The sequence below is a fragment of the Neopelma chrysocephalum genome, unplaced genomic scaffold (genome assembly GCF_003984885.1).
Source record: "Neopelma chrysocephalum unplaced genomic scaffold, ASM398488v2 Primary Assembly neopelma1_25, whole genome shotgun sequence".
Lineage (NCBI taxonomy): Eukaryota > Metazoa > Chordata > Aves > Passeriformes > Pipridae > Neopelma > Neopelma chrysocephalum.
Window position 1 is genome coordinate 35,350,573 of NW_020897694.1, and position 23,674 is coordinate 35,374,246.

General features: G+C 41.9%; 1 protein-coding gene across 3 annotated transcripts in view; it reads right to left on the reverse strand.

Moving 5' to 3' along the window:
• Positions 1 to 11,631: 11,631 nt before the first annotated feature.
• Positions 11,632 to 23,674, reverse strand: part of AFF3 (AF4/FMR2 family member 3) — a 324,957-nt gene continuing 312,914 nt past the window's right edge. For 2 of the 3 annotated variants that reach the window (XM_027674908.1, XM_027674907.1), the window contains exons 17-21: positions 22,487 to 22,558; positions 20,813 to 20,906; positions 16,746 to 16,795; positions 16,401 to 16,615; positions 11,632 to 14,986 (exon numbers count right to left, since the gene is read on the reverse strand). In XM_027674908.1, coding sequence (XP_027530709.1) covers positions 14,865 to 14,986; positions 16,401 to 16,615; positions 16,746 to 16,795; positions 20,813 to 20,906; positions 22,487 to 22,558 — 553 coding nt within the window. In that variant the 3' untranslated portion in view covers positions 11,632 to 14,864. The remainder of the gene's footprint in view (positions 14,987 to 16,400; positions 16,616 to 16,745; positions 16,796 to 20,812; positions 20,907 to 22,486; positions 22,559 to 23,674) is intronic. The other variant, XR_003532872.1, reaches the window with a different exon arrangement.

Consider the following 23,674-nt stretch of genomic DNA (forward strand, 5'->3'; position numbering starts at 1 on the left):
AGACAATACAAAATAAATTTTTGTGTACACCTCATTCACTGCGTTTAAGCTTAAATCCTCTACTCTTGCAGTGTTTTAACTCAAACAACTTCATACACAGCAGAGGATTTGATTTGATTTAATTAGAAACTATTAGCTTGAGCTAGTTACAGAACCTAAGCCTAGATACTTAAATCCCTGCATAGTCAAAATTTTATGTTCTGATGAAGCAAGAACAAATTGTCTGCTCCATCTAAACCTTTTTATTAAACTTCTATTCAGCATCATGAAGAGAGCTATAAAAACAATCCACTGAGTCCAGATTGGCCAGGTTGCAGTCATTTGTGGAAGCAGACGACACCTTGTTTATGGTTTTGTGTCCTTGAAGTTTAAACAACTTTTATCACTCTTAGCTTCCTCTTTTTTTTTTTTTCCCAGTTCACCAGTGAGCTTAGGATGCTAGTAAGAACTACTCTATTGATCACACCAAAGGACCATTAAGCCTAGCGTTTTTTTTTCTGACTGCTGCTAGTATGAGATGCTTGAAAACAACATAAAGATGGAGCACACATGCTGTGGTGGAACAGGCCCAAGGCCCTTAGCAGAGGGTGTGCTGTGGCTGATGTTGGGACTGTGGAGCCTGTTTTGGGAGTACGTGTATTAAGTACGTGGCCACAATGTTCCGCTTGGAGTGGGGTCTCTTCCTGAGAGAGGGCCTATTTAGTTTAAGAAAGGCTTGCTTTCAGGCTGTGACAGATAACCCTCTATATTGACCTGAAAAAAAACAAGCAAATAGACAGAAAACCAAAAAACCCTAGAACTATTGCCTTCTGGCTCCCCTGTTTCCTAAAGGATTTGTTCCGTACCTTGAAGAATACTTGTAGGAGTGTACTTTGCCTAATCTGGTAGGGTGGAAGTCTTGTCTGGGGCCCTGTATCAGGCGCTTGGTGATTTAGAAGGGACTGGAAATTATTGCTCTGCATAGGGACTACTGCCTGGATCCAGGAGCTCTTCCCTCAGGTGAAGGTTCATTCCAGCCATACAGATCCCTCCACATAGTAAATAGGGTGGCCTGGGGCCTGATACAACATTTGGGGCCAGGCACCTGAAATGATGTATCTTGTTACAATGCCTAAATGCTTAACTAGCATAGGTGCAAAAGCTTGCTCTTAGTACTCCTTGAGAGAGCAGCAGTGAAAGGGCTGGGGATATCTCTCAAGGAAATCTGTCAAAGATGGGTACCCTTTCCCCAGTGGCTTTACAAAACAGATATACTCATTGTGCTTAGTGTCCATTCTCTCTGCTTTACCTGAAGGGATTTGTAAATCATAAGCTGTCCATAGCACTGTGGGACTAAGAAATTTTTTTCTGGGGAGCAGGAAAAAAAAGGAAAAAGAAAGATCTGTATCTATAGGACTGTGTTCCCCATTATTTTAAACTGGGTGTAGGCATATGTACTCTCAAGTCACAGTTCTCAACATATGTAACCTTAGCTTCTTACAGCTGATTTGTAATACTGGTTTTTGAAAAATGACTACAGAATATCAAATCAGTAAAAATTCACACTGTCAGGAGTTGCATAAATGGTCTTGGGAGACACTGTAACAGTACATCTCTACTGATCAGTAATTCTTTATAGGACAGATTTCAAGCTAATAATCTCTATCCGGGCAGTTGGGTTGCCTGGCTTTAATCTTAAGGAACATCCAGACATGCTGGTGGTTCCTATTCTTAAATCAAAGAAAATGTAAGAATCACGTTATTATGAATGTGAGCCTGACGCAAATGAAGTGAAGGACAACAACAGGGTCTGCATTTCAGCAGAACTTGTTCCAATGTTTCCTTTTGTGTTTTGTCTTGTGGGCTTGCATGTCTAGTGAACAAGATCACAGCCTATTCTGTTTCAGAATAGCAAATACTATAGCCCATGCATACTTTCCTCAAATTAGGAGCAGAAACTCCCCTAAAATGCAAAGTTTCCCTCTATTTTTTCCCCTTTCTTTCAGTACACATATTCCATCTTCAGATTTTGAGGTTTTTTTCTGTTTGACTTTGCAGTTGGCTTGATACCATTCAAAGTGCAGCCCTGGGGCAGAATTTTTAGCAAATAGCAGTCAAAGAGCTGTGGTCTTTAAATCAAGATTGGGTGCCTTAATAAAAGGTTAGGCTTCTCTTCATCAAGTTATTAGCCTTTCATAAAGGAATCCCTTGATGAAATGTTATGGCCTGTGTTTTCCTGGAAAGTAAGACTATATCATCATAATGGGCCCTCCAGGTCTTTAGCTCAGTGGTGCCTGATTTCTTTCCTGACCTTGAATTGCACTGAGAAGAGGAAGTTTAAGAGGAACAAGTCAGGAAGTAAAATTCTGCATGAATATTTTGCAGGATTGCCATCAAACTCCTGAGGTGTTCAGGGAGAGAGGCAGTGCTAAGGCAAGGAACTCCATTAACTAGCAGAAGTTAATGGAGCTGTGTATGGTGTGTAGGACTGAACCAGCGTTGGTGTGGGAGATAGCAGTGGACTCACTCTGAGCCTCAGTGGTCTTGGAAAACACAGCTATGGGCAACTGTATCCCTGGTGTGAGGTATGTCAGCTCCTCAGCCACTGCAGGCAATGCCTGGGGAAGCTGTCTCCATCTTTGCATTATGGCAGTGCCTGGGGAGACTGTTCTTTGCCTGTTTTCCTATCCTAACAGAAGTAGCCTGGCAGTGATTTGGGGCAGCGACGCCATGTGTCAGCCCATCATGAATCACAGCATGTCATAAGACTGAACTTGTTCCTGAAATACATTCCCCACCCTCAGTAGCAAAATCTCTCCGTTTGTGTGCTTGAACATGTGATGGTCACAGTCCATTAAAAGCACAGGTTTGTGTATGGTGGTAAGTCATGAAAGTGCAGAACATTCTTCAGGAAGGTCATTTCTTCTGGCCTGCACCTGAGATGTTCAGCCAGTACCTGCCCCAGCTGTCAGATGCTGCTTGGGAAAACATGACTTCCCCAGTAAGAAGAGGGAAAATGTTCAGCCCCTGACTCCCCAGGTATTGATCAGGTAGAAAAGATCCACAAGATGCTACCACTTGCTAAAATGGTAATGTTAAAACAGCAGCATTCAAGTTTTGGTGTAAGTATGGAATAAGTTCTTCTAAGAGATGGCAATCCTATGTGGGAGGAAGCTGTAGGAATTGGTAAATAGTTGGTGAACAATGTGCATGTGTGTGTGAGGATAGGGGAAGGCAGGCTGGAGAGTGACTTGGTACTTGTATTTCTTGTGGATTTATCATAATAGTGGCCTATACAGTTGCTCTGCAACTGCTGAGATTGTCGCTGCCTTGGCACTACTTAGAAATGTCAGTGGCCTTTAGGTACAGGGGCTTGTCTCCTACATCTGCATAAAGAAAAGTTTGGATTGGTGATGTGCTCATCCTGTGCCTCATTAGAATGTAGTAGTGACTCTGTTCTCCTTTCCCCAGAGAGCGACCTCTTTCCACATCTTTGGTTCTGCCAGACACCCCAGTTAAATCTGGTACCCTGCTAATGAGATCTGCCTTTCTCCTTCCTTGTAGAAAGGTTGCAAATGAGCTCACCCATGAAGGAAGTGTGGATAAAGGTAGGTGACTTAGGCAGGAGAAAAGGCGACTGCAATAGGAACCAAAAGCTGCAACAGAAAACCAGGCAATTATTTCCTTCAGAAAAAGGTTTAAGAAAGAGACAGATGAAGCATAATTGAGACAGAAGGATGTTGAATTCATGGTTTATTGTCACATTAAAAAAGTAATATTACTGATGAATTAATATTTGCTTTTTAATATAAAAGTGCTTATTCTTACAAATCCTTAAGGCTCATTCTGTTACATTACAGTAGGATTTTTCACCATCCCAGAAACTGTGCTACATGAGTTTTATATGAACTGCGGACATAGCAAAATCTCCAAATGGTAAAACAAGTCATTAATAATTTCATTGCCTTTGTATGCATTAATCTGTTTAATTGTGTAACATAATTTAACATGAAAACAAACAAATGAAAATTTTTTTTGTATCTTCTAGTTTGACTTGGAACTGATCCCTGAAAGATTTGTATTTTGCTTGAGTGAATGGAACAAATACAATTGGTTCTGAATCTCAATTTTTTACTTGTACAGCAAAAGGGAAGGAGTGAGAGGAGCATTACAGATGTAGCATCTACCCTATGTTTCTTACTAAAGAGGAAAGGAACGACTACAAAGCACAAGTACTGCTTATATGTGATATATTTATTTTTGTAATGTCCCTATGTTGTACTTTTACTTAGGTAAAGCTCCCACTGAAGCCAATGTGAGTTTTGCCTGAGGGAGGAATAAGATCGGGCTCTCACGGGGAACATTTTACATTAAGTAGTTTATTATGTTTTTGTCTCACAATGGAAGAATGAAATAGGTGGAAGTTACTAAAGCTCTTGTTTGTATTGATCACAAGTGGAATATGATTTCTGGCATATACTATGTTACACACATAAGAGTATACCACATTTATTTGTAATCATAATCAGAGCTATATTAGTTGGATGGGCAGTGAATATGCTATTTCTACTTAAATTTTAGGTATTTATTTACCGTAAAGACTTTTTTTTTGACAATAATTGGGTCAAACTGCAACAACTAAAAAAATACCTAATGCAAAACATAAAAATAATTTAAAGTATTCTGGAGCAAGGGGGGAAATGCTAACCGATCTAATAAATAAGGCAGTTTAAAGCATTTGTGACTGCTACCGTGATATATGTACATACTTTACAGCATAAATTACTGTACAGAATACTCTGTTTATTAACCTGTGTAAACAATATTGCCTGCTGTATGGGGACCTATTGTGGGATTGTGGTCAGCAGAAAGAGAAAAACTGCTGTAGCAGAGTGGGGGAAGTCTCAGGTAGCACATCCTCAGAGAGAAACACGAGTGATATTTTATGAGCTGCAAAGAAAGCCATCCCAACTCGAATAATTTTACAAAAAACCTGCTGGCATTTGTTGCTGTAAATGAAATATGGAAATGAATTTCTATGGTTCATTACAAAAGTAATTCTAGTCATAAACTGGTCTCTATGTACCTCATCTGGCCAGGGACAGTCACGTAGGAGTTCACTGTGTGAAAAGGGGAGATGGGGAAGAGTTGCAATGCACCAACATCTCCCCAGGCACTGTCTGCACTTCCAGTGCGCCTGTCAGGAGGGTGGTCAGTGGCTGGATCCCACACTGGGATTGCCACACTGCCTCTTCAGCCACTGGTGCTACGTGCAGCATGGGACATTGGCAGGGGTCTCTGTGATCGTTGCAACTGGCTGGAGAAGTAATGACAAATTTAAGCATCCTGTTATTTTGCTGACCCTCTACTGTCTTCTCCACCTATTTGTTTCCCTCACCCACCCTCAGCATGGTTTGGTTTTGGCTTCTGCATTCTGGCAGCTCCATGGAAGAGAGTCTCTGTAGGACTACTGCAACGTGGCACTTGTCAGTGGGCACCACTGCAGTCCATGTTTCCATAAATAACATGCCCATGAAGGCAGGGAGTTGCTAAAGGCAGTAAGTGTGTGTGCAGCCATGATTTGTTATAACTGTTTTTGTCTCCATTTGCCATGGTCAGCACGGGGCATTGTCCCTGCACAGGAGGACCAGGGATTAGCCTCGGGCAGTTCTCACACTGCCTGGCTTCTCTGCTTTGCCTCCTCTGCTTTGGTTCCTGCCCCTTCTGTTGCCATCCATGGATAGAGACAGCCTACCAATGGTACTGCAAGCACACCCTGACCTGGCTGCTCTGAAGCTCTCAACATATCACTGCTCTTTCTGCCTCCACTGACAGCAAGGGAAGCCAGCACTAGGAACTGCTAGAGGACTGCTGGTCTGCAGGCAGGCCACAAGCTTTAGGTATTCCTGTGTGGCCTATAGGCTGTTCATCATGGATAAAACTGTCATTTTCACATAGTGAATTGAAAAATGACGCTGAATTTCCATAAAAAAGAGTAATATTGGCCTCATGTGGGCTCACAGCCAATCTCATCTCTTTCGTCACCTACAGAGAAACTGTTTCTCATTCTTTAAAGGAAGCCAGCTCTACTTCCAGGCAGCATATGGAAAAAGTGCCTGCAAGTGTTTAGTAAAATGTAAAATATATTTCCTTGATATTTCAGTGATCTTAATAGAAGAAAGATGGTCAATCAGTTCTCAAGGGACTACTTTGGATTTAGGCCCAGTGAATTACAGAGTGGTCAAGAGATGGTCCAAGTCTAAAATGTATGCTTGAAATAGCTCAGAAGGAACTGTATTTACTCCATACCTATTTTCCTGCATATCTGCTCTCTCCCAACATGATCTCAGCCCCATCCTGCCTCAGCGCATCCTACGATATTTACCAATTTCATCATGCACTCTTGTCAGCAACAGGTATGATTGTAAACCTGGGGTGGGATTTATGGCACCTCTATATCTGAACTCATCACCTAAATTCCCTTTGTAGCCAGTGGACAGAAACAAGCATTTCTAGGGTGTGATTCATTGTGCTTATTTCAGACCTTCTGTACAAGACGAGGCGAATCCCAACTTCTGTGTTCAAATCAGGACCTTTTTTTCCTCTCCCATTTCATCCTCTCTTCCTATTTAACAAGGCTCTTGTGTCCTTAAGAGCCTAAAAAAGGTCGTTGCACAGGTGCGAGACCACCAGCTCCTGCTCGTTCTACTGCAGGGCCATAAAGTGGCAATGCTTACTCAAGCAGATCAGAAACACAGTATCAGGCCAAGGTGTTGGGCCTGGAGATGCTGCTGGAACCGCTCCAGCTGCACTTCTGTTTCACACAAGGTATTTGAGTCACTAACACATTCCCCAGATTAATGATCTCTCCCATCTGCTGCCTTTCCATGCAGAGAAGAGCTGTCAGAAACTGTGCATGAAGTCATCAGCACCCACTGTCTCTTCCTCAAGAGGGAACTGAATTCTCCTGCTAGGATGGGATGAGGTGGTTGCCAGTCCCACAGGTAGTGTGGGAATGAGAAGAAAGCAGAAAGGTCCTAAGCTGCTTGGAGTAGCTCTGCACTGACTTTCACCTTTTCCCTGTGATTAATTTCAACTCTACCTTGTCCTGCGTGTCACAAGCCCAGGCTGGGAGATGGAGTTGAGGAAGAAAATGTCTAGAACCGCAGGATGATCCCCAAAGGGACCTTGACATCCAGAGGGACCTAGACAGGCTTGAGGAAAGGACCCATGTGACCCTTATGAGGTCCAACAAGGCCAAGTAGGAGGTCCTGCATCTGTGTTAGTCCAAGTCCCAATATCAATAGAGACTAAGGATGTACTGATTGAGAGCAGCCCTGCTGAGAAGTACTTGGGGGTGCTAGTGGATGAGATGCTGGACAGGAGCCAGCAATGTGCACTTGCAGCCCACAAAGCCAAAAAAGCATGACCAGCAGGTTGAGGGGAGTGACTCTCCCCCTCTACTCTGCTGTCATGAGACCCCACCTGGAGTATTGAGTCCAGCTCTGCATCCTCAGTACAGGAAAGACATGGACCTGTTGGAGCAGGTCCAGAGGAGGCCATGAAGATGGTCAGAGGGCTGGAGCACTTCTCCTACAAAGACAGGCTGAGAGAGCTGGGGTTGTTCAGCCTGAAGAAGACCAGATTCTGGGGAGATCTTACTGTAGTCTTTTCATACAAAAAAGGAGTTTATAAGAAAGGTGCAGAAAGATTTTTTACCAGGGCCTGTAGTGACAGGACAAGAGGCAACAGTGTTCAACTGAAAGAGGTTAGAGTTAGATTAGATCTAAGGAAGAAATTTTTACAATGCGGATGGTGAGGCACTGGAACAGGTTGCCCAGAGAAGTTGTGGATGCCACATCTATGGGAAGTGTTGAAGGCCAGATTGGATGGGGCTTTGAACAACCTTGTCTAGTGGAAGGTGTCCCTGTCCATGGCAGGGCACTTGGAACTAGGTGCCTTTCAACCCAAAGCCATCTATGATTCTATGATAAATCTAAACTGCAAATGAAAATACCCTTTTTCAATAGAAATATATTCCAAAATGGAAGTGAGAAAAAGAATAAGAAGGGCCTGTCCTTTGGTAAATATCACCTATGTCTAGCTAGTTCCTGCAGGAAGTGTTTCCTTCAATGTCTGTTGATAGGGTGAGAATTCCATATCTAAGAATGCCAAGTGGAGGAGCAAAGGTATTTAGTGCTAAGGAAGGACTTGTTAGTATTGACTGAATAACATGAACCACAATAGAAACATTTTGTTGATTCGACTGGTGTTCAATCCTTGGTGAAGTACTTTATTGATGACTTCTACGTGTAATGTGTCAGAAAAGAGCTGAGAGTTTGACTTGGGGATGCTGGCTAACAATGGTGTGATTTGGGAAGGTTTAACTACCATATTATGCTCCCAGTGCATCTCTGACTTCCGAGTTCAGTTACTCGTAATGTGCATCAGACACATATTTTCTTATGAGAGACTTTTTTTTTGATGTTTTGTTAAGCAACTAGTTCTCTCTGCAGTGCACCGTTCTAAGAGAAAATTTCCATTGATTTGAAGTTATTTGAAGCTGGATTTGGAATAACAAATATTTGAACACTTCTGAAGCTGTTATGAGAAACGCACTTTGTACAAATTTCTTCCGCAGAAATACGAAGTGGCTGAAAGCCATAAAAAGATGTGAAATTCTTCGATGGCCATGCAGCACTTGGCAAACCTACGCTTTTTGTCCCCTTATGTATGCTTGTAATTCTTGCTCTCTACCAGGATCATAGTTATAGATACTATGGGAATGGCAATTTCACCTAGGCTGTGACTCCCCTCAGCACTAAGCAAAAGTTTTATTCACTCTGGTGCTTACATCAAGAGCTTACACAGTATTTAAGGATTTGAGGGTCTTGTAGCTCTGGACTCAGGGGCAAAATTCATCCAGTGTACTTAGCAGTTTTTTCCATAGCTCTTCTACAGCACTTTCCTTCTGAGGATACAAAGTGATTTGCAAACATTAATTAATTTTCATAAAGCCCTATGAGGCAGATAAGTGTTAAGTATCCCCGTGTTAGTACATATGAGAAACATGAGACCTGAGTGCCTTATCATCCATGCTGTTCACTATATTCGCTCCCCAAAAAGGAATAAGTGCCTTGGGACAGAGGAAATCCCCTTTTTTTTTCCCTAATTCTGTTATTTCTCTTGGACCCTCTGGAATCCTTCAAGGGCAGCAGGGATGAGGCTGGGCTTCAAGCTACGATGTGTGAGATTCAAGCTCACAGACTGAAAAAGCAAGTGAGCCTTCCTGTATTTGCTGCTGGTTTGGGGGGCAAAAGCAAGGCCCTTTTTGCAACCTGTGAATTACTTGCTCTGTGCTCCAGCACCCCGTTTGAAAGGTAGCTTGGACTGCCAAAGTATCAAACACCCCTGAAAGTGCAGGCATACTTGTGGGCTACCAAGAGCAACAGAGCCAGACAGCAAACGGAGGGAGAGGAATAGCCCCAACTGAAGAAGTAGCCCCAACTGGATCCCACCTGTCTCACTGAGGAAAACTGTAGTCTTTTGAAAGAACAACAGAGCCCTGGATGCTCTAAATTAGTGGTTTTCCTCTAGGTAGCTTTAGTCAGGTTAGCACAAACAGGGCCTAAAATGACTTTTCCAGTTTGTTAATTAACCTTAGGAGCAATTTACAGCACGGCGACCAGTGATGCTGGAAATGGAGTCTTGGCCTTACTGAGGGCAAACGGCAGCTATATGAGACACGTCAAAGTAGCCGAATTTTCATGCTAACAGTATTGGCTGAGAGACTTTGTTCTGTATTTTTTGAGACAGACTAAACATAAGATCATCCAAATGCTTTTCTGAAAGCATTCTGACAAATTTTCTGTGGTTACATGCCTTCCCAGCCCTTGATGCACAGTACATAAGCTAATGTAACAATTATAATCATGATACTCGTCAGACCAACCATGCCTTTTTAAGACATGAAAATCGGACTAATTCCTTAGTTTCAAACACAATGAGTTCAAATATGTGTATGCTAACAAAAATATACCAAAATGAGAGGCATGTTAGGTCTGCAGCAGCCAAACTTCGGTTCTTATGTTAACAAGTCCACATTCTTCAAGCATTGTTTGTATTTCTACTGTGCCAGGAGATTTTATTCTTCAGTTTGAGGATTCTCCCTGAATGGGGGAGGGAAATGTTGCTATCACTCTGAAAAAGAAACATTTCTTTCTGACGTGTTAAGCATTAAGAGGATTATGTAAAGGCAAGGCATATTGCAGAAGGAGATGTTCTTAATATAGCTTTTACCATGAACCCATGACCCACCAGAAAATTTAGGAGAGTTAAAAAAACCTATTGCTTTGACAATCTTTTAATTTTAAAAAATCTTCTAGTAAAAAGATCAAGGAATTCATCCACTGTTATTTACATAAAATTCAACCTTTCCTGCCTAAATCATGAATCATTTAATGTCACATCTGCAGGAACTCTAGGCAGACGCCATTAATCCAAGTTATTTTGCAAATTCCAATTTCATTTGGATTAAAAACTACTACTAAGTCAATGAATAGTATACACTGTACATGCTTTAAGGCTGGTGACTGCTAAAGTCTCTTGGGTAGATAAACTAAGTACAGATTAGCCAGGTCTAAGTATATGTTCTCATCTAGGGAAGAAAAGATATCCTGACATTTCAGTGATGTAGATTTGAATCAGTAGCCATGAAAAATGGTTGAACATTTGTATTACAAAAGAGATACTATGGCACAGTCCCAAAGGTGCATTTCATATAAATTAGTTAGCTACACAAATTATTTTGACAACAGCTACTGCACTTCTGAGGTGATATGGCTGCTCAGTGATGAGTACTTGATGATCAATGGTAGGCACTAGTCATATCCTTCATGCCGAGTGACTTTTATGACTATTTAGATTTACAGTATATACATACGTGTATCTACACTTAGGGCTTGATCTTCTTAACCTCCTTTACCTACGGTCCTCTGTTCACTATAATCTCTTCCTTTGGAGCCCTGTGGTATTTGGACAAAAGAAATAGGCAAACAAGAGGTTTGGGTATCCTGTCGTGTGACAGGGAGGACATATCTGACTTTTGGCCACAATTGAACCTCTGCATATGCTTTGTTCTTACCTGTCACTCATGCCATGATGGAATACTGTAAAGGATTAAGGCCAAGGAGTCTGTATGATCTTGCTCTCTGTGAGGATCCTATAGGCTGTTCTGCATTTGTCACATCCACCTGCAATACCTAATTCCTTTGAATCCATCCCATTTCTTTACCAACCCTTACTGCTTCAGAAGCCTCTATAAGCAAATTTCTCCCTCCAGGCATGATCTGGAAAAGCAGAGACTGAGGGGAGACCTCATTGTGGTCTTCAACATCCTCATGAAGGGACTTTGAGGCGCAGGTATCGATCTCTTCACTCTTGTGACCAGTGACAGGACTTGAGGAAATTGCATGAAGCTGAGTCGGGGGAGGTTTGGGTTGGATATCAGGAAAAGGTTTTTTCACCCAGAGAGTGGTTGAGCACTGGAACAGGCTACCCAGGGAAGTGGTTACAGCACCAAGCCTGACAGAGTTCAAGAAGCGTTTGGACAACGCTCTCAGACACATGGTGTGATTCTTGGGATGTCCTGTGCGGGGCCAAGAGTTGGACTCGATGATCCTTGTGTGTCCCTTCCAACTCGGCATATTCTGTGATTCTGTGATTCTTCTGGATTGTATGGAATGACTTCTTACTTTCTCAAAATGAACCTGGACATTGCTATGGCACAAAGAAGCCTGCATATTCCCGGACTTTTACAACAGACTAAAATGAGTCATTGTTTTTCAAGGAGCCCCGAAGAAAGACAGTCTCCTCTGGTCCTATCCAGAACACACTGAGTGTCTCAGTGTGAAGAGCCTAATATTATTCAGGTTCTTAAGGTGGAGTATATGCTTAACTGGACCAGACCTAAAAGTCACATGCACTTTTTCAGACCAGGCCCTAAGAAGATGAAATGAAGTATTTGTTGTCACCATGCCACATTCAGTCATCTAATCAGCCACAACCCTCAGGCAAATAGCCTGAACAGAAGAGTATTCTAAATAACCTCACCAAAATAGTATAGCTGCAAGAAACCCTATGGAGAGAAAGCCAAACCCTCTAATCCATTCATCCTGTTGAACCACCAGAAATCAAGGCTCAGCATTCTCATCAGACAACACAGATGATGCCCGCACAAACACTAAAAACCAGTGTGTTTTTCCATGGAAACAATGAGTATTCAGCCAAAATAATTCAATATGAGAACAACATACAGGAAAGAACAATCATCTGCAAGAGATCCTTAATACTTGGAAATGTTACAACAGAACAGCATTAATTCTTGCATTTCTTTGAAGTTTCTTGACATATTATATACATATAAAGAGTTCATCATGATTAATAAAAATATCCCGATCTTAGTAAAATAAACATGCTTCAAAGTTCCATCTTTGAAACTCAAATGCCACATGTGCAAGAAAACTAAACTCCATTTAAGGCAAGTAATATATGTCACTTCTAAAATTTCTCAACATTAAATAGCAGAAAGGGCTCCCAAAACCCCAAACTTATCTGAAGATAAACATCATAGGCACTGTCAAAGAAAACAAAAGCTAATCTAACTGGAATTTCACTTTCCTGATCTGAGGAGAAATTCCACAGTACCTTCATATGGTATTGAAGCAGCTGACAGAATCTGTTGCTACTAGTCTAGTATATCCTGACAGACTTCCACAGCTGGAGATTAGGCAAGTGATAAACAGAAAGGCACCGATCAAGTTCTCCACGATACTTGTGATGAAACAAACTGTGCTCCTTCTGGGGTGGGTAGCAGCCAGGGTTAAGAGTGACAGGAGGACTCAGAGGTTGTGTATTTTGTCATTTAAAGGCATGTACGTGTTCACTCTTAGAGCCAGCCACCCTCTAACACTCAAGTCCATGCTAAGAGGTGACCACAGCTGAGCTCAGGACTTCTCTTGTGGGGGAAGTATCTGAGCACTGATGGGCACATAAATATCGTCTCAGGATGTCTTGGGGCTGAGCAGTTCCTTGGTAGCTACCCTGCTGAGCTGCTCCAAAGAACACAGTGAAGGCTCTGAGCCTGAGCAATAGCTGGAGTTATGCTAAGCAGCCTCGCCAAAATCACAGCTATTGGGGCTCAGGGTGCTCACCAGCCCACTCTTTACATACAGCCTGTGCTACTGAAGATGTTTTACTGAGAAATCATGCTGCATTGTTTGGTACCTTTCTTCAAAATGCAGCTCTTCAAAAATGGGGGAGGAAAAAAAAGGCAGCAAGGACCATTTAATCAACCATTTATATCAGTAGCTACTTCTACTTGTATCTTCTATTGAAAGTGTCTTTTGTACTCAAATTTCCTTAATATGTCTGTAAATGAGATCAGAAAACAATAATGAAAGGGTCCAGCTAGTGACTCGGACAAGAACAGTCCATTGGAAGTCACTGGAGCTGATGATTTGAGTAAAGGCTGCAAATCTGATTGCAAAAAAATTATATTTCCGATACAGAAAAACACCCCCAAATATGTGAAAATCAATGAAAATGAACAAAAATGCACTGAATGCAAGCACAGTTGGTATGAACTGGCCTTGACCTCAGCTGACCCAAATTAAACTCCAATTACTGTGGGATTAATTCTTCTGGCATGAAAAACACAGCCTGTCAACAAGAACTGAAAACATCCCATAAATCAAGAAGCGTTAAAGCCTAGTTGAGGATTATGCATGGAGAGTGAGAGGATTATGATAGGAAACAGTTCTTAGCCTGATGAGCAGCAAACTCAGCTTCCCAGATAAAGGAAATTGCATGTAATGCTCCCATACAGCTTGGAAGAAAATGCTGCAAGCTTCTCCTAGATGAAAAAGATATGCAAGTCAAAATCTGCAGGATGAAGCCTTCTCATGCAAAGCCAACAACTGTTATAAATATCTGTCTGTGTGTGTGTGCAGCTGAAATTAACGCATTTTCTTTCCTAAGTGGATTGCTGTTTGCCATATTTTTTCATTATCTATTTACTGTCAGTAACAAAATACAATTTTCCACTGTCTCTTTTAAGTTCTTGCTATCAGCATATCTGTTTTCAGGCCTTTTGCTTGATACCGTAGGTTGTACTGTTGGTGAGGAACTGAATGAGAGATAAAGTTACTTAAAAAGACAGGAGATAAAGAAACGCATGCAATTTGTTGAAACTTATTGCACATGAAGGAATGCCATCTTTGACTGACTTAATGGGGCTACGCAACTCCTCTCTGTGCTCCACTGGAGAAGTAACAGGGAGATGGCCCATTAATACTGAAACTTCTGTGACATGCCCATGCTCGCCGTAAAAGTTCTCCGTGCCTTTAATTTGCCCTCATTCATTCCAGGTCAGGAAGGCCCTTGTGTATGTGCTTAAGCTCTGCTGAAGTCATCAGGATTTCAGTACCAGCTTAAAGTTAAGAATCTGTTCTGAGCTTTCCTGAATAGGGATCTGTGCTTATTGCACTCGGCTCAATCAACCCATGAGATTTTGGTTTTTGAGTTTTTTAGTACAAGAATAGAAAGGATATGTTTTGTGCATCAAGATCAGTTCTTTATAGTATTTCTAGTGTATGAAAATGTTTGGAGAGTGATGTAGAACAAACAATTCATTCTGAAGAGACATCACTGTATATTGTACCGCTGCACACATACAAGTCTAAAGTCAGAAAAATTTTGCTCAATATTGAAGAAATATTCACCTTTGTTTGTATCAATGCTGTGGCTGACTATTTCTGTAGCACAGTGTCCAGAATAACTGAGTTATCCATGAAAGGTATACTGTCCATGTGAATGGCAAGCAGTCATTATGACAAGTGAGCACTATTCCGCACCCAGTGAAGTCCTTGCTGAGTGTACTGAACTAAATGCTCCATACTGCTGTGCAAGGTGATAGGCCCCATCAATGCATCCAAGTCATTAAAAAAATCTGCAGGAAAAAAAAAGATTCAGCATCAGAAGAGTGAACCTTTATTTGCTACTTGTCACCCTTTAATAGATTTTATTCTCTTGCAAATTGAGTCAAGCTGAACATTTCATGGGAATGAAAGTTTAGCGCTGGTGAGATTAATTTTAAAGCGCCGTGGTTCATGATGTTACAGGCTGATGCACAACAATTTTCTTTTTAAAGAACAAAACAGTTCTTCAGCTTTGCTTTTCAATAATTTCCATTGAGTCTTGATAAAGCAAACAGATGCTGGGCAAGATTTATTCTGAGATTAGGGACAAGTAAATCAAAAAGTCTACACACAAGTGTCTAATGATACGTATGTGATATGCTAGATATTTAAGCTACCATGACAAAGAAACAGAGGCCTGTACAGCATGGTCAACTCAGCCTAAGGAGTAATTTGGCTAACTAGATGCTAGGCACTTAGAATCACAGAATGGTTTGGGTTGGAAAGGACCTTAAAGATCACCCAGTTCAAACCTTCGTGCCACGGATAGGGACAATGCAGTTGCCTACTTAGAGGCATGCAGTGCCAATACTCTCAGGCAGTTGATATGTACAGCCTGGACTGGAGATCTAACATAGGATGTACAGGAGACAGAGTGGCAGTGCAGGTACGGACACCTCAAATGGCATTGGGTGGCTGTGGTTAGCCACATGGATTGTATCTCTGTCTCCCTTTCAGGATGAACTGAACAGCACTCTGAACTCTGCTGTTTGTATTGAACAAAGCTCCATCAATTGCAATGGGAGATGAGCCCCCCAACTCACATGTACACACCTACGCTTAGGTGTCCTGTTTTGACTTGAATTCTGCCCTTGTCTCTGCCTTAAATACAAAAATTATCCTGAAAACCAGGGAATAATTTACCATCAAGTCAGATGCTCATGGAAACCATTTCAGAAGAAGGTTTCTTCTGAAGGAGTGAAGGAGTGAAGCACCTCACTGAAGCACCTCACTGCCATTTGTGTACGCTTTGGATGGGGGGAGGGCTAGGAGCTGTTCATTCCTTCTACAGAAATAAATTCTTCTCCTGCTTTTTGACATGGTCTGGCTAAACACATCTCATCCACGTCCACGACTTTGGGGACAAGAAGCTCTTTCTCTCCAGAATGACACAGATGGCAGTGAGTGCCAACCACAGCTATGTCTACGACCGGTCTGTCACAAGTCCTGGCCACCCAAATAAAGGAAAAAATTAGATTCTTCTAAGTGAGACAGCAATCAAAATTGCCTTTTTGGGCTGTTTTGGAACAGACTCTGAACAGGCCAAAGGAGAAAAACACCCCTGCATCCCTACTTTGCAGACAGGTTTCCTATCAAAATAGTTATTTTCCTGATCCAAATCACATAACAGTCTTCTAAAATAGCCCATTGCCTTGCTTCGCTCACCTCTGTTTTCCTTGGCCAAGTTGTCAGCCATCTCCCAGTAGTCATAGCTGTGGAGGATGCTGTTGGTGATGCTGACGTGGTTGGCGGCCATCTGATGAATGCGCTGAGGAATGCTGATGATAGGAGATGGGGAAGGGGCCCCTGTGCTCCCCTGGGATCCTACAGAGCTGACTGGAGATGGGCTGGGGGACATAGGTGATGGAGTTCCTGTGCTCCTAGAAACAGATGTTAATACAGTTATTTAAAAGGTGTTGGGATTAAAATCACCAGAGTATCAGACTCTACTGCAGGTAAGAAAACATGATTTCTGACTGCCAATCTGATGTAAGTTTCTGTGCAACTTACTTTCCACTGGCACCCCAAGGAGACGGGTTCTGGGCAGCTTTTGATGAATTCTGGAAAGGAAAGAGTAATTCACAATGTATATAATTTATATAAGACTAAAAAATGAAAATATTAAAGAGCGTAAAAATACAGAAATGTAAAGAAAATGAGGCAATTGCATCTCATGATGCAATAAACTCAGTCAGCCTATTTTGGTGTTGTGATGAAGCACTGCTGCAGAACAGACTTGAAGCATAGTCTATTAAACATCCTGGGACAGGGGCTGATTAGGAAAACACATTAGCTGAAATGGAACCTTTCCACAGAAATCCTGGGAATTCAGAAAAGTGATGTCAGGACTCTGTGAAGTTTAGGCTGGAATTTCTTGTGATGGAGAAAATCAGAAAGCTTTCCTCCTACTCTCCTGCCCCCACTGACAAATGTCATTCCTCTAGGACCTTCAAGACTGCAAGTCTGCTCAGCTTGGCTGACCACAGGGATGTAAATCGGGGCTCCCTCAGCTCAGGTAGCTGTTCTAACCACGAGGCTCAAGAATCTCCCTCACGATTGCTCCTCTTGAGCTGTTTCCCTTGCTCTGAACACAGCAGCATTCACAGGGTTAGAGAGACTGCCTGTGTAGACTGGTGGTTTTCCTAGCTGAAGGATTCCCCCCCAGAACTCCCCAGAAGGGGACATTAGGTCATTTAGTGTATACCTGGAGCCATTAAGACTCTATCTGGTATACTTCCTTAGACTAAAAAATTTCATTGCTTGCGGAGAGATCACCTTGTACGAGCACTGCATATACAGAGCAGGAGAAACTGAGGTATCAGCAGTAATGGAGACTGGATACATGAAATGATTCTAGTAGTTAACCTGCAAGAGCTGAGGGGAATTTACTGGCAGGTTCCTGCCCACTTGACCTGTGGAAAAACTCCTCCCCTCTCTCAGGTGCAGTAACTGATTTAATCCTGGGCCTGTGAGACAGAAGGATGTAAAAACCAGAAGTCTAAGAAACCAAGCTTTGCTAGACCATCCCATCCACAACCTCATATTGAGCAATGGCCAGGCTTTGATTCTTTAGAGGAAACTGACCTCCTTGCACTCTCCCCTGAAACCGCACATGCAGGTAATTGTGTGCTGGAGAACAACCTTCCCTTCTTGACATCCATGGGAGATCAAGCAAAGTCCTGCAACTTGAGATCTGTTTATGGATATTGTTTTAAATGCAAGGCTGCAGGTGTTGTAAACTGCAGGAGTTACAAGCAGTAACAGAAGTACAAAAACTCTTGGTCTCTCATGGCTTAGGAAGGAAAAATGGTAATCAGATGTTCAGGGATTTCAAGCCAGGAGTAATCCTCCAGGGCAGGTACTCTGCAATTTCTGTTTTCCACCAATCATGGAGCTTTTACAAGAAGCTAAATTACTTTTGAACTTTATTTTATTCTTTTTAAAAGGGATAGCTAGCCATATAGAAATCCTAAGACACTATTTATCTTCCTTGTTGTCCTGTGTCCTGTTTTAGTGTTTTGCAGGCCTCACAGTTAGAAAAACAGACACTGTATCTCAGTTTTAAGACTGAATTTTCCCAACTTCAGTGCTAGCTTTTGGATTTTGTTGTTCCAATACCAGCAAAACTGCACGTCGCTCGGTATTATCAGTTCCACTTTCATATACACAATGATTATATCCTCTCTTAATCTGTTCTGCATTAAGCTGGACATATCTCCTGAGCCTCTCTTCAAATATGTTTGTTGTTTCAGTTTTGATGTGCCCTCTGAATTGCATCTTGGGTTCCCATATCTTTCATGGGCACCCCAACACTGGCTGTATTTTAGCAGTGATCATACCAGTACCAGGTGTGTGCCCTGGCATTCTTCCTGCATTTTGACACTGGCCTTCCATGTCCCAGGTAAATGATATGACAAGTGAGCTTTTGGGTTTTTGGGTTTTTTTTGGCAGGAAAGGCTAATGTGTGAAAAGAAAAGGAAAAGTTTTCATTTACCATCCTAAATAGAACCAACGTGGGAATCCTTGGCAGTCGTTCTTCCTGCAGAATAGTTTCATTTTTCCCCCCCTTTCTTTTCTGATCTGTCGCAGATCTACCGGCCTTCATCTTTCTAGTGTAATGGAAACTGAGTATACTTGCAGAGTTGGAGGCAGGAAAATATGGAAATCAAAGTGGAGTCAAGGATACTTCTACTGTACATGTAACCAACCCTGCCTTACTGTACAACTTCCCCCACATCTTTTTTTTCTCATGTTTTAGGTATATTGTCCAGCTTTATCTCAGTTCTGCACCAGAAAGGTGGGGGTAAGGATTTGAAACAGTGTGATGTTGTAAGGGACCATCTCTTATCCCACTTTGCCTACTGCTAACCATTCTCCTGGTTTCTTTATACTTTCAAATGTGCCTGCCCCCTGAATATCTGTGCCTTCTTTTTAATTCTCTGCTGCATTAGTTTTTTTTATAATGGAAATAAAACACTTAAAAGGAGATTTAAATAATAATTTTTTATTTTCTAAATGAAAAGTGTGTCTAATTTTCCCTGCAAACGTGTGTGACAAGGTTTAAAATCTTTCTTTGATTGATAATATATGTGGAAGTTCTTAATGCAGTCAGCATTTCATGTAACTTGGTTTTGAAAGCTTTTAGATACCAAATATGAAAGGAGTAGAGAATTGGCTTGTTTTCCACTGAAAATTATAGCAAATGGATCTTTTTTCCATTTTTACTTTCAAAGGTGAGAATACTTTCTAATGTGAAACTACGCTATCATTATATCAGCAGGAGCTCTGAAAAAAAACAAGCTCTTCTTGACTACAGCAGAGTGTAAGTCCATTTTATGTTTTCTGTGAAACAGTTTCTGTCTGCTAGTAGGAGACATTTTACATGGTTGAGAGCCTGACCATCCTTTTCTTAATGCAGCTATTCTCTGAACTGGTAAAGAAAAATAAAGTACTGTAATAGGCACATATTTCTTTCCCCTGAAATCAAGTAATTGTTAGAGAAACATAACGTGTTGAGTTATATATCTTGCAAAATTTTTTAAGCAATTACATTGACTTCAATTTCTATTTGACAATAACGGATCTGTCAATTCCGTTCACTGTCTTCACATGTTCAGAATCTGGTCATGAGCGTTCGTGCTTGTATTTGAATTTTTTTATTAACAAAATGTCAAAGGATGGATGTTTTTCATTTCAAGATTTCTCAGTCTGCAAAAAACCCCACTAGATGAGCCCTGGGTTCAAAGACTGTTCAGGTCCCCCAAAGCAGTTTGTCTTAAAGTACTTGTACGTTCATACTTTTTTTAAAAATTAGGATGATAAAGGCTTATTTTTGTGTACATCAAATGCTGGATGGATTGACTGCTAGGTGAGCTCCACCTGGAAGGTTTTGCTCTTGACGTGCTTTCCAGGGAAAGGTTGCCTGTCAAAATATATTAAAATAATACTTCTGGTCTTTTTCAAAATAACCAGCGTTTGGACTTGGCAGAGAGTGAAAACCAGAAGCAGGAGAAGCAAAGTAGGAAGGAGAAGCCAACAGTGCTGTGTCAAGTACATGGCAGGTGGTCTTTCTGCCCTCTGATGCTTCTGTACAACTCCCACTGAAGACAGCATGGGCTCTTTGACGGTTGCTTGGGTAAGAAGATGGTCCCACTGCACTGTCCTTTCTATCAATTCTGCTGAGTGGAAGCCCTGCATCTGAGGACTGATCTAAATCAAAGTCTTCAACTCACAGGTAGTCTAGTGGGAGGTGTTATCCTGGAGGGGATTCTCAGAGCAAAATCTGCAAAACCTATTCACAACAGAGCAGGACAATTGACCAAGAATAATCTGAAAGTACCTGTTTGTTAGTACATTTATCATCCTTTGTGAAGGGACACAGTATGTATTTTTCAGAGAGGGGCCCTTGTGAAGACAACAGAACTGACTAGAGATCAGGTGTTGCCATGGGAGTCTATGGTAAAACTCCACTGACTTCACAGGGGAAAAAACTCAGCCCAGCACAGCTACTGTTTTAGTACAATGCTCTGTCCCCTGTAATGATACATTGATCTAAAACCATGCCATAAGTAATGCACCTTGAAATACTCAATAAGCGCTTTTGAATACTTGACCGCGTGGTCTCTCTTGAGTCGGAACATCCTCCAGTACAGAAGAGCCAGGCAGCGGTAACTAGAATATAAGGGAGAGCAGAAGGTAAAGGGTGACCCCTAAACAGAAATCCCAATGGATTGGCAACTGTGGGAATGCCCCACAGTAACACCACTTTCAAAGCAAAAACCTAGTGTGTTTTGCTTTTCCTCTCGCAGCAGAGGCCTTATTTTTAAAAACAGTATTTAGTCCTGGAGCCAACCCGGAGCAGCAGAAGGTGCCGTGAGTTTGGAGGTGCAGACCTCTCCCCACCTCCCCGTGCCCAGGAGCTGCCCAAACCTCAGTGAACCCCTTAATTAGCAAACTGCTCCTGAAAAAAACAGTGCCGGCCAGGGTTGATCAGCCTGCCAGTCTCCTGTCCTGAGAGCCGGCGGTGAAATCCCGGCTGTGGCCGCTGGAGGACAGTGTCTCCCCAGGAGAAGCCGGGCCGGGAGCGGGCCGGGCTGGCAGCCTGCCTGGCGGGCGCCGGGAGCAGCCGGGGGATGCGGCGGCCTCGCAGCCTCAACCATCACTCTCCCTCTGTCACCTTCACAGGTACAGCACATATGCAAATGGTGTCAGCTCATCTGCCGGCTGGCAGACGGTGAGTTAGGATTGCCATTCATCGCCCAGAGAAGGCTCCGTCTGCTTTCCCTCGCGCTGACCTTTCTGCTGCTGAAACAGATGCAGCAGCTCCCTGAATTTGGATGTGGTTCCTCACACACCGAAGCGCTCCAGCAGTTCTCAGCAAGCCTTCCTAATACGGCTTTAAATATTCTTTTTTAACCATTCTTTAGTCATTCTCCCACCCAAGCATTTTTAAAGCAACTGCCATTAATGCATTCTGTGCGCCTGCCGATGACACAGGAAACCAGTGACAGAGAAAGGGCATTGAAAAAAAAATAGTAACTCTGAATATTTTTTCCTTTTTATACAAATGATTAATTAGGGCTCCTTATTTATGGAAGCTAAAGATGCAATTTCATTTGGATTTTTAACAGATGGTTAATAGATGTTAAAAACACACTTGCTGATTGTAAATGTCCACTTACTGAGACTCACTAACCATGTAATAGGTATTTTATGTATTAACTACATAGATATTAAATTAAAATTTGATTTAAATAACATTCTACTACTTTACTAGCAATCAGCAAGCATCCTATAGAATCTAAGGCGCTTACATATATATCTAGAAAACTCAATTTAGTAGATAATCTAAGAGGCTTAATTATCCCCATCACCATATTGCCCTTCATATAATATAAATATAATTTATGATTATTGAGCCTAAAATGTCAGCCACAAAAGAACTTAGTGAGCTATTGGTACAAAAGTACATCACTCATAAAAACAACAAACCATCAGGCATTTAAAAATTAATTACACTGACATACCATAGCCAACCTGTCACAGTCAATAAATAAGTATGAATTGCTTATATACAGAGACAGAATGCAGACCTGGTACAGTGATACAAGGGCTGGACCTTCCCAGAGCAGAAAGTATTCTCTTAATTTCAATAGAGAACATCATTCTATCTGGCTGCGTCCAGCATCTGATTTTCAAGAACTGGCTCACTGCAGAAAAGAAGCCTTTTGAGGAAAGCTTGATCTACTAACCATAATGCTGCCAGCTGTTTGTCTTCTGGCGTGGCGTTGGGGCCTGAGTGGGTTTTTAGTCTCACTGCATACCTTAAGCAAAAGGGAAAAAGCCAATGTGAGTTAACCGAGACAGCTTTATATTACTGATTAGAGAGCTAAGCTGGCCAATGTAATTTGGTCTGCCCCTTATACTTATTTGCTTAAGTTACCAGACATACATATGTTTCTTCTGGTTGTGTTTCAGAGCTATTTTGCCATTAGCGTGCCTCCCTGCACACTTTAAACAGCAGTAACTCCCTGGAACATCCGTCAGTCCAGAGGAGAGCCTAGCTGTTGAGGTGACACCGTCTTACCAAAATAACCTCTGCTGCTGCAGAGACCCAGTTACACAGAGTTCATGCAGAAAGGTTTTCAGAGCATTTCAAGGCAGACAGCCTGCCTGGAAGCTGGTGCTGACCTCACCCTGCCAGTTCTGAGCGTGTCTACCCCGATTTGCTCCTCCGAGCAGAGCACAGCATAGGGGGAACATGTGGCTCAGAGCTATTTTTGCTCATATGACATTACATTCAAATTCTATAAATATTAAACATCCACAGAGGTAGCACTGCTGTTTCAAGAGTGTATGTGCTATGCAATCACAAATTGGTTTCTGGAAATCTCAGCTTCCAGCTGAATACCTGAACAACACACAAGGTTAGGACAACACAGAGTGCTTCTGGGCTTACTTCCAGAAAAATACCTGTTTCCCATAATTAGCTGCTTGTGATTTTTTTCTTACCTTTGCTTTCAGACTTTAATCTTGATATCTGTGCCAAAATTCAGCATGAACATTTTGTTTCTACAGGCATACCTAGCAAACCACTTATTTTTCTGAGCTGCAGAAAGTGAGATCAACAGCAATTCACACTACAACACAACCACAGCTACACATATTATTGAAAGCTATGGATCTGCAAGCAAAATTCATTTCCAGAGTTAGGATCATATATTTACTACCATGAGAAAAGACAGAGCAGACAAGAAAGAGCTTTCTGCCTTTTGAAAAAAAAAAAAGAGAAGAATTGCAGACATGGGGGGAAAAAAAGGAAGGGAAGAATTGCAGAGATGGAATGTACTATTCTTTTACAGAAAAAAACCTATTTGATTTTGTTCAATAACCTCCTAGTTAGAAAGCTGGCCTCAATCCACTGAAATGCATCAGAAGAC